General features: G+C 41.3%; 1 protein-coding gene across 29 annotated transcripts in view; it reads right to left on the reverse strand.

The window, feature by feature from the left end:
* Positions 1 to 12,393, reverse strand: part of PALLD (palladin, cytoskeletal associated protein) — a 469,895-nt gene that overhangs the window by 244,003 nt on the left and 213,499 nt on the right. For all 29 annotated transcript variants that reach the window (XM_078366289.1, XM_078366298.1, XM_078366290.1 and 26 more), the window contains 2 exons: positions 3,855 to 3,921; positions 1,936 to 2,041 (listed from right to left, as the gene is read on the reverse strand). In XM_078366289.1, the coding sequence (XP_078222415.1) occupies positions 1,936 to 2,041; positions 3,855 to 3,921 (173 nt within the window). The remainder of the gene's footprint in view (positions 1 to 1,935; positions 2,042 to 3,854; positions 3,922 to 12,393) is intronic.

The following is a 12,393-nucleotide window of genomic DNA, read 5'->3' on the forward strand; positions in this document are numbered from 1 at the left end:
GGAAAGGAGAGAAAAAATATTTTTTTATTGATGTGCAAAAATCACAGGTGCTAAAATACCTATTGAATAGCATTCATCTCTGGAAAATATAAGGATCTCAGAGTAGTGAATGGAAAATATTTCTTTGTGTACTATCCCTTATTTTTAAATAATCTGGATTTATTCACTTATATAAGTGGTTGTTAGCTTCTTAACCCAAAATGATGGTGATCTGGTATCGTGTATCTAAATATGCCACAGGACATCATGAAGAACTTCGGAAGAGCAGTAGAGATGCTAGGATGGTAACAGAGCTTATTCATCACCCCTGGAAGACTTTACTGGCCTGTGATTCAAGAGGTCTGGGTTTCACTTTTCACTGTCTTTTTATGTCCCCAGGATATGTGAACACTCTTATAGTATTAATATTTACTCTATACCAGGGACTGTTCCAAGTGTCATATGAAGATTAACTCACTGGATCTTCAGGACAAACCTATGAGATACATGGTGTTAACATCTTCATTTTACAGATGAAGAAACTAGGCATAGAAAGGTCACATCATTTGTTTAAGATCCCTCTGTTAGGAAGTGGGTGTAACTGGGACTTGAACCCAGGCAGTCTGGTTCCAGGGTATTACTTGACATCACATTGCCTGCAATAATAAAGTGATGGAGTTTCTCTGGGGGTGCTTCATTCTCCCAACTATAAACATGGGGTAAATTACCTTCTATTCCATGTCTTTTTAGAATTTAATCCACTTAAAAATGCACTCTTTACATTACTATGGTATTGACATAAGTAGATGTGTGTATCTTTCTATATCCCACGCTTCTGTCTTACACCTAAATCTATTCTGTCCCATTCAACAAGTGTTTCATGTGTAACTTTCCTCCTTCTCAGACTAGTTTATAAACTGTTTGGGGATGGGGTGGGTGAGATTTTGTTCTCCTGCCATGAAATGCCTAGCATAGTACTAAGCACTCAACAAATATTTATCAGTATTTAAACATCAAAAAATGCCCAAGGATTTAATTAAATATTTCTATAAATTCCACTCTGGTTAAGGGTTTAAAGGAAATATGTATTATATTTGCCATCTATGAGTAACTGATACTGGTTGATTCAAGGTTTACGGACCCAAATGTCTTCTCTCTACTGTTTGTATTTTCCACATATCAAGAATACGTATTAGTCTCTACAGTGACTAAAACACCCCTGAGCATTCAATAGGTAATAAAGGCTGAGGGAGGACACAGTGATACTCATCTGACATACTCATGACTTGGAACGAATTTACATTTCAAGACTGGGGAAAAACCTTTCTGTGAGTGTTGTCTTTGAACATATTCATTAAATCATGATTTAGAGACATCCAGATACAATGGTTTTATACTTTTTTAAAAAATTCATGTTGTTTGTGTTTGCAGAGTAAACTCATTACAATTACTTTCCAGTAGTTTACATTATTGCTCTTTCATGGCTATAGCAGTCTTACAATAAAATAAAAGCAAGATCAAAAAGCATGGTGAAGTCAAGGAATCTGAGTTGTTTTGTTTAGCTTTTAGGAGTGGGAAAGCTTTTTGTTGGTATGCAGACTTTTCTTGTCTTTTTATTTGTTTTAAATGAGCTAATGAATAAAAGAGCATACACATGTGAGGGAATAATCAAAATCGTTACAGCTAAAACAGATGCTATTTTATCAGATCATTAGCTGTTAGAGAAAGAAGTTCCCAATGGAAAGGCAAATTGTTGACTAATCAGTGTGGCTTTAGTTAAAGGTTATTTTTAGTGAACTGAAAGAGGAAACATTGCCTACAATTTTCTTTGCTCCCAATTTTGTGTCCACTTAGAAAATACTTCAAGGGAGTATCCTAGTTAGAATCAAAGTCGTATTACAAGTTTGCTGACGAGTTGGGCTCCTTATGGGCCCTGGCTGAAGGCACACTTATTACCTGCTGCACAGGGACAGATAATGGTTGAATTACAGCCGTGGTCACCCCTGTCTTTGGAGATGATGATCCTATTGTCAAGGAAACAGAAGTTGTTTTCTTTTGAGCTCTGGAAAATAGAAGGTGAGCGCTTAGTCAGAATTTTTTTTTTTTTTTTTTTTTTTTTAGCAGAGATAATTCTTTGAAACATTTCAACAGAAAAGCTGGGTGTCTTTGTGTACTCAATCCACTTCACCTGTAATTGCTCCCGCAATGGGAATGCATAACCTACAGCTAGAATAGCTGTGGTCAGTATTTGCATGTGCCTTATAGATAGTTAGCAAAACAAGTACATGAGTAAAAGAAAAGTGATAGCTGTAACTGAGACACTATTGAAGACACTAAAGTAGTAAACTTGAAAATCCTAAGAAAATATTTGGACAAAATCCTATCTTTATTAATAAGCAGATATCTGAAATGTTTAGGGTTAGGGTCCTATGATTAACTCAAAGTTTTTTAGTCTGTTTTAAGTCTAGCAGCTGTTCTTTGTTCTGGTTTTTAATTTTGTTGTCGGAATCTTGGAATTTCTGTGTTTTCTTAGTGCATGTAAGTTAGCAAGGTATTCAGAGAAGATAAGAAGAGTTGGTTTCTAGGCCCAGCTTTGCCAAGTAGCTGGCTGTGAAATCTGAAGCAAGCCATGTAACTTCACTAAACTTGAGCTCCTCATCAAAAATCAGGGGTGGTAAAATAATCTTATAAGGTCCCTTTAGCATCACTGATTATTTGATTGAATGGATATAATTTTTATGTACATACTATCAGATAAAATCAATTTATTAGAACAGACTCAGTATTTATGGACTTTTCTTCTTTTTTTTTTGAGAAGGAGTTTTGCTCTTGTTACCCAAGCTGGAGTGCAACAGCGCGATCTTCGCTCACCGCAACCTCCACCTCCTGGGTTCAGGCAATTCTCCTGCCTCAGCCTCCTGAGTAGCTGGGATTACAGGCATGCACCACCATGCCCAGCTAATTTTTTGTATTTTTAGTAGAGACGGGGTTTCACCATGTTGACCAGGATGGTCTCGATCTCTTGACCTCGTGATCCACCTGCCTCAGCCTCCCAAAGTGTAGACTTTTCTATAACACAAATTTCTGGTAGATTTATTTTTGCAAACAATTAAGATATTAACATTTTAAATAATTGGTAGGAATAACTTTGTAGGAATAACTAACTTTTGTGAATTTCAGGTACAAGCTCTAAATAGAAATAGATTGTATTTAAATGGAAACCTACTTCTGGCCTAATTAGATATTTTCCAACTTGCATAAATAAATTGACCCTCACAGTTTAGTAATGATTTAACTGATTTTCTCTTAATGTGACTTCTCTTTCCATACATTTATAAGTTAGATGGCTGTCTTTGAAGCTAACATTTTATATGGTAAAATTCTGGCCTATCAGTGATAAAATGATAAACTTCAAATTTATAAGTTAAAAGTTCAGGCTGGGCATGGTGGCTCATGCCTATAATCTCTCCCAACACTTCGGGAGGCTGAGGCAGGAGGATCACTTGAGTCCAAGAGTTTCAGACAAGCCTGGACAACACATTGAGACACCATCTCTACCAAAAAATAAAAAATAAAAAAAAGATTAGCCAGGTGTGGTGGTGCATGCCTGTAATACTAGCTACTTGGGATGCTAAGGTTGGAGGACCACTTGAGCCTGGGAGGTCAAGGCTTCAGTGAACCATGTCGTACCACCGTACCTTAACTTGGGTGACCCTGTCTCAAAAAAAAAAAACAAAACTGTGTTTCAACTTCAGTATTTGATCTCTGATTAACATCAGTTGACTTTTTTCTTCAAAGCACAGCAAGAATAGTTTCCTCCCCAACCATTCTGTTGCCGTTGTTTCTAGATAATTGATAGAATTGTAGGCACTTACTGTGGCATAGCTCCAGCTTTTGATTTGAAAGCTAAACTTTCACCGTCGGAATCTGTTGAACTGGCACCTAGGAAAGCATTCAAGATAATGGTAAAGTTACGACGTCAGTGTTATCTATAATAATTGCAAAGAATTATATTCCCCTTAAGTAAAATAAAATACAAAGTCTTTTTGACCTAAACACACAATAAAATAGAGTGATTCAGGCTCAGATCGTTTTTTTATTTGTACTGTTTCTTCAGAAACTTATTTTTAAAAAGTACTACTATGTATATAGTTCTTCAAAACAATATAATTTTAACGGCAGATTTATTATTAGTTTCATTTTTATCACTGTGGTAATCACAACTGTACTTTTAAATGGCTACAAATTATGAAATAAAGGGGTGTGTGTGTGTGTGTGTGTGAAGAACACCCATGCTTTTAAACTGTAACCTTCTACAGAGATTGCAGGGTAAGGACTGATAATGTCTTTATTACTCATTAATCAGAAGATGCTTTTGGCTCTTGGGTACAATCGAGTATGATGGTGGTTCTGTTCTTGAATAAGAGGGCCTTTGATTTTGGATCATGGCTTCCCAGATTCACCTGCATTATTACTGTTCTAAAATAAAGGATGGACTTACCAGATATTTAGTCAAAAGGTAAACTGCAGTCAGATTTCAGATTTTGATGTTTACGTATTTCATGTCAAGAGATTTGAGGTGACAGACTTAAAAGAACTGCAAGGGTTCAAAGGTAAGTGGTACCTTCCTAAATGGCATTCCCAAATACCATATTATGTCTGGGTGTGTATTGTTCTAGGTAAGTTTTCTTTCTTTTTTCTTTTGAGATGGAATCTTGCTCTGTCACCCAGGCTGGAGTGCAGTGGCGCAATCTTGGCTCACTGCAACCTCTGCCTCCTGGGTTCAAGCAATTCTCCTGCCTCAGCCTCCTGAATAGCTAAGATTACAGGCATGTGCCACCATACCCTGATAATTTTTTTTTTTTTTTTTTTTTGGTAGAGATGGGGTTTCACCATGTTGGCCAGGCTGGTCTCTAACTCCTAACCTCAACTGATCTGCCCACCTTGGCCTCCCAAAGTGCTGGGACTACAGGCGTGAGCCACTGCACACGGCCCAGATAAGTTAAACACAGCATATCAACATATTTACATTTATGTACCTATTTATACAAATGGATTCACATGTCATGCCCACTTTGCATTTGGCTATTTTTGCCTATCAACAGATTTAGAGTATGTCCATTCACTCCATTCTCTTGGATGGCTGCCTAGTATTCTTCTAGTGACTCTACTGTAAAATGTTTTCCAGTCTTTTATTGACGTTGAAAACAGTCATGTTTAGGTAACTCTGCTGGAATGTCTGCTGTCCCTTCCTATTTATTTCTGTATCTAGCACCCAGTGCAGGGTTTCTTCAGCTGGTTCCTGGACTATCACAATGCATCCTTGCCTTCCCATCTCCTCCTTCTCAATTTCATCTTTGCCCTTCCTATGTCAGGCTGATTTTCCTAGAGCATGCTTTCCCTGTTAAAAAATGAGATGATTAGAGTCTCTACTCAGTACATTAAAAATCCCCAAATCTGTCATTTAATGACTCTCATAATTTCCAACTTCATTTTCTAGCTCTATTTGCCAGAACTTCTTGGACTTCAAGTTACGTAACCCTAATTGAGAGAGCTGAATTCTCTCGCACACCTAATGTGTGCACTCCATAGGTAAGTAAGGGATACGCAGTGAAGCACACACACACACACACATCACACTCCCCCACACCCCACCATACCACACACACACACACACACACACACCCCACACCCGTACTCACTTCACCACATGCACACCACACTCCCCCAAACCCCCCACCACGCACACACACACACACACCTCACACTCCCCCAAACCCCCCACCACGCACACACACACACACATCACACTCCCCCACACCCCACCATACCACACACACACACACACACACCCCACACCCGTACTCACTCCATCACACACACACCACACTCCCCCACACCCCACCACACACTACACTCACACGCCACACCTATACTCACTCCACCACATGCACACCACACTCCCCCATACCCCCTACCACACATCACACACACACACCACACCCATACTCACCCCACCACACACACACCACACTCCTCCACACCCCACCACACACCACACACACCCCACACCCATACTCACCCCACCACACACACACACCACACACACACCACACCCATACTCACCCCACGACACATATACCCCCATACCATACGACACACCACATCCATACTTAACCCACCACACACACACCACACTCCCCCACACCCCACCACACACAACAGACACACCACATCCATACTCACCCCACCACACACATACAAACCACACGCTTCCTCACACCCCACCATATACCACACACACCACACCCATACTCACCCCACCACACACATATACCACACTCCCCCACACCCCACTACAAATCACATACACACACCACACCCATACTCACCCCACCACATACACACCCCCCACACCATACCACACACCACACCCATACTTACTCACCATACACCACATACTCCCCCACACTCCACCACACACCACAACACACAACACACCCATACTCACCCCACCACACACACTCACCCCACCACACACATACACCACACCCATATCCCACCACACACAAATACACACACACACTACACCCATACTCTGCCACACACATGCCCCACACCACACCCAAACTCATCCCACCACACATGCACACACAACCCACACATACCATGCTCATATTGACCCCACCACACACATACACTCCACACCGTACCCATACTTATCCCACCACACAAACACACACATCACACCACGTCCATACTCACCCCACCACATACACACACACCACACACCCTACACCTCCCACACACCCCACCACACACACATGCACACACACACAAACCTCATACACCACACCCATACCCCACCACACACACCACACCCATACCCCACCACACTCACACCACACCACACCCACACATGCACATACACCACATGCATACACACCCCCACACACACCATACCCACACCTATACCCATCATGTATCCCCCAACCCCCCACACCCCTGCCCTTGTGAGGACACAGAAGAGAAATAAGCATATGATACAGTGGTGAGTGAAGCAGGAAAATCATGGCACAAGGGAGGGGCACGGACGGTGATGGGGCTTCCTGGGGGGTTGCAATTTTAAGGATAGTGGCAAGGAAGGCTCCCCCAAGACCAGAGGAGGTGGGGGCTCTCTCCCTGCTTGTTTTCCTTGCCTGGAACTGCAGTCGTAGCATTCACTACCTAGGAAACGCCCCTCCAGGCTTTTCTTGATTCACTATCTTCTCCAGGCAGCCCCAGAACTGTTCTGTGCTCTTGCTCTGAACTCTCAGCGTTCTTGCTGCCAGCACTCTTGTCACCTCGAATATCACACCTGCTGGAAAATGATTGGTTCCCTGAGGACTGACACTGGGTTAGGAAGGGAATCACCAATTTTTGAGTTAAGTACTGCGTGCCTGGTGTCTGCTGGGCACTTCACCTCATTTAATCATCCTCATAATGAACCTCACTACAAAGTGAGTTATGTCCAATTTACAGATAAGGAAATTAAGGAACCAAGAGGTGAAGTAGTTGGCAGAAGGTCACTCCGTGGCTAAGCCTTGTGGTCTGTGTCCTTTCCCTACACCACATGGCCTGGGTGCCCAGCCTCGTGCCTGGCTCACAGGCGCCTTCCAGGCTTCTGCTGAATGAAGAAAGAGAGCTGGGAGATGGCAAAGCTTGTCTGGGAGGAGGCACAGCTCAGGCAAGGAGAGAAGAGCAGCAGGCTGGGGGCGGCAGCGGGAGGCAAATCTAGAAGCTCAGGCAGGACCTGGCACTGGGCTGACTGGTTGGAACCTGGTCACAGGGGACTGGGAAAAGTCAGTGTGAAGGATTCACTGGTGGGACTGTAGGGACACAAACAGGACAAACAACAGACCAGCAAAAACAAGTTATAGACAAGGAGAAAGTTTTCCCTAGATGAGGAAGCGTGGGGAGCTAAGAAACACTGAGGAAAAACCAGTGAAGGCGATCAGAAGGTCAGGGTGACCCAAGAGACCATTTTATTGAAATCATAAAAGCATTTAGGAGAAGGGGAGGGTGGCGAAAATCATATGGAAGTTATCACAGATACTCTTGAGGTAGCCAAAAACTGGGGAGAGCAAACAGCCACTTATCACCTGATTCCAAATGTTTAAATCATTAAAAAAAAAAATCCATTCTGATGACCTCTCTTTAGAAAGCCATTCTTGCTACTTTTTTTCCAGCTGATTTTCAAAGGAAGAAGTGGCCAAAAAAATGGGTGCGCCCTAATAAGCAGACATTTGCTAGCTTTTGCACACCTGTCCAACCCTTGTGAAATCTCAAAGTCACCTTGTGTCTCAGGTTTCAAAGCAGCTCTGGCAGAAGGGGAGGATCAAATCTTCCCCTCTGTGCCAGCCAGTTCCCTGCCTTCCCCTTGGGGAATTCTCCCCGCCCCCCACTCTCTTCCCCCTTCAGTCATCTGCTTTGCACCTGCTGGTCAGGAAAAAAGAAAAAAAAACCACTGCGGAGTCTCAAGTTCACATCTTTCTCCGTATTTATTAACCGTCACTTTCAGTTTTGGATATAGGTTCCAGCATGAAGGAGTTGCATGTTCTAGCCCTTGTAGTTACTGTCATCTGTTCACCTCACATTCACCTCCTCAATCTTAACTTCTCGTATTCTGTCTCCCACACAGAGTGAAGCAATCACATGCTAACCATCAGGCTCCAGGCTTTGGCCAGTGGAAGTGTCACAAAAGTGAATCTCCTGCCTCAACTTTAAAAGGTGCTCCCTTTTCATTTTAAAAACCTACCCAATTTAATATGTTTTTGTGGGAAAAGACCCAGGAAATACATGGAAGCAAAAATGAGAGGTAAAAAATCATCTGGAATACCACCACCCAGATATTACTGGAGTACATTCTTCCAAAGTTTATCCCTGTGTGCACAGGCAACGCTATGTATACTGTTATTATTGCTTTTTCTCCCACTTAATACTTGCAAAATGCCTTTACGTGTCAGTATGTAAATAGGCACTTCATGATTTTCTAGTAGTTGCTTTAAATTCATTTGTGTGGATTTACCATTGTTTTATCATCCCAATGTTATTGGATATATTTATTATTTCCATTTTTTTACATCTCCCCAGAGATATGTATAACATTCCAATATATCAAAATGTCCATTTCCCTATACTCGTGAAAATGCTATGTTGTAATTGTTTTTATTTTTGTCTATCTAATATCTTCCTAGATAAAATATATATCTGAGTAAAAGTAAACTAGATGTGAATCATATAGCTTCAACTTCAAGAATAGGATGTCTTTACAGAGGTGCATATCAATCATTAAAAATTACATATTACATATAACATATAGATAAAATATATAACCATATAAAAATAAACATAATATATATGTTTACTATATGCATGTATTACATATTATGGTTCTATTATGTTATATATATATAAGTTTTAAATCTTTAAGTGACTTTACTGAACTGAGTCATGGATTTTATCCTTTTACACATATTTTGCCTTTCAACATTTGAGGAATAAATACATTCTTTCATTTCTATTACTTACTTCTTTCCCTCTCTTTTAAATCAGATGCTATAATTACTGATACAGCAAGAATCATTCACAGATCAGAGTAACTGAAGCAATGTCAGTGACACATAACTTTATAAATGGTGAATAACTACAAAGGAATTAAAATGATTTTAAAGAACGTTTAATGACACGGGTAGATGTTTGTGACAGAATAGGTTAAATTAAAATATATAGGGTTCAAAAGAATACATACAGCAAAACAGAAGTACTCACATGTAGGGAAAATATTGGAAAGATAAAAATATTAAGAGTGACTGTCATAAGGCAGAGGGATTAAACTTGCTTTTCTATTTCTATTTATTTATTTGAGACAGAGTCTCGCTCTATTGCCCAGGCTGGAGTGTAGTGGTGTGATCTTGGCTCACTGCAACCTCCACCTCCTGGGTTCAAACGATTCCCCTGCCTCAGCCTCCTGAGTAGCTGGGACTACATGTGCCAACATGCCTGGCTAATTTTTTGTATTTTTAGTAGAGATGGGGTTTCACTGTTCTAGCCAGGATGGTCTTGATCTCCTGACCTCATGATCTGCCCGTCTCAGCAGGCTGGAGTCCAGTGGTGCCATCCAAGCTACTTCAGCCTTGACCTGCTAGACTCAAGGGACCCTACCACTTCAACCTTCCAAGTAGCTGGGACTACAGGTGCACACCACCATGCCTAGCTATTTATTTATTTATTTATTTTAGAGACACGGTCTCACTATGTTGCTCCAGCTGGTCTTGAACTCTTGGACTTAAGTGATTCTTCTGCTTCAGCCTCCAAAGTGCTGGGATTATAGGCACTTGCCACCATGCCTGCCTTAGACGTGATTTTTATATCTTCTTTTTATCTGTACATTTTAGTTTTTAAAAAATGAAAATATGGCTGGGTGTGATGGCTCACACCTGTAATCCCAGCACTTTGGGAGGCTTTGGTGGACAGATCACCAGGTCAGGTGTTCAAAACCAGCCTGGCCAATGTGGTGAAACCCTGTCTCTACTAAATATACAAAAATAGTTGGGCGTGGTGGCAAGTGCCTGTAATCCCAGCTACTCAGGAGGCTGAGGCAGGAGAATTGCTTGAACGCAGGAGGCAGAGGTTACAATGAGCCGAGACTACACTGTTGCACTCCAACCTAGGAGACAGAGTAAGACTCCATCTCAAAAGAAAACAAAAAAAAACCGGGTATTTAAAAATAATAATGGCCTATGGCATGTGCTAGGCACCACTCCAGTGGATTAACTCATTCAATCTTTACAACAGTCTAATTTTCTCCAGATGAAGAAACTAAAGTATAGAGCCATCATAAAATATTATGAAGAGTTATTTTAAAATAGATAACATGAAGAACGACCAAGCTATGCTTAAACTCATTTAGCTTTTCTTCAAAAGTTTTCAAAACCCATTGAATGGAATCTTCGCCTAGGGAGGCATGGCAGCGGTCCTGGCACCAAGGGCTTTTCCCTATGTGATTACCTGGAGCAATCCCACATTTCAAGTCACAGCATGCTTCACAGGGCCACTTCAAAGGGGCCCACATTTTATCTGATTATTTGTAGCACTGAGAACCTGTGTCAAACAGAATCTGCCAATCTGCGTCATGCTGGTTCCCTTCCCCATCTTTTTCTTTTTCTTTTTCTTTTATTATACTTTAAGTTCTGGAGTACACGTGCAGAACATGCAGTTTTGCTATATGAGTTTACATGTATATAGTGGTTTGCTGCATCCATCCCCCCATCATCTACATTAGGTATTTCTCCTAATGTTATCCCTTTCCAATCCCCCCAACCACTGCTATCCCTCCCCTAGCTCTCCACCCCCCAACAGGCCCCGGTGTGTGATGTTCCCCTCCCTGTGTCCATGTGTTCTCACTGTTCAACACCCACTTATGAGTGAGAACATGCGGCATTTGGTTTTCTGTTCTTGGGTTATTTTGCTAAGAATGACGGTTTCCAGTTTCATCCATGTCCCTGCAAAGGACATGAACTTTTTTACGGCTGCATAGCATTCCATGGTGTATATGTGTCACATTTTCTTTATCCAGTCTATCATTGATGAACATTTGGGTTGGTTCCAAGTCTTTGCTATTGTAAACAGTGCCGCAATAAACATACGGGTGTATGTGTCTTTATAAGAGAATGATTTCTAATACTTTGGGTCTATACCCAGTAATGGCATTGCTGGGTCAAATGGTATTTCTATTTCTAGATCCTTGAGGAATTGCCACACTGTCTTCTACAATGGTTTAACTAATTAACACTCCCACCAACAGTGTGAAAGCATTCCTATTTCTCCACATCCTCTTCAGCATCTGTTGTCTCCTGATTTTTTAATGATCATCATTCTAACTGGCGTGAGATGGTATCTCAATGTTCCCCTCCTTTTTCATGCTGCTCTGCCCTCCTCTCCACCTGACCCCAATCCTCTTTATCCACAAGGTCCGATCTAATCCAGCTTCCTTCAGTCCACATTTCAGGGGCATTATACTGCCCTCTTTGGAGCTCATAAAGCTATAATGGTCTGTGTAATTCATTCTATAATCAAACAGGGAGGCAGTGGTGGAAACTTGAGATGTCTGTATTTATTTCACATATTTACATGGATCTTTCCTATTTATATAGGAAATCCTTGAGGGGCTCTCTCTGCCAGCTAATTCTTGAGCATGCCCTCTCACATTCCAGTACAGATTCCATTTCTTTTCCCCATCTTACTCTCCTCCCTCCTGCATGCTCCATTTTTCTCTCATACTATTTTCATCAGCCTGTAAACATATTCTACTAACTCCTGCCTGAAAACACACACACTGTGAAAACCATCTTTTTGACCCCATGCTCTGTTCCA

The sequence above is a fragment of the Callithrix jacchus genome, chromosome 3, assembly GCF_049354715.1.
Source record: "Callithrix jacchus isolate 240 chromosome 3, calJac240_pri, whole genome shotgun sequence".
NCBI lineage: Eukaryota > Metazoa > Chordata > Mammalia > Primates > Cebidae > Callithrix > Callithrix jacchus.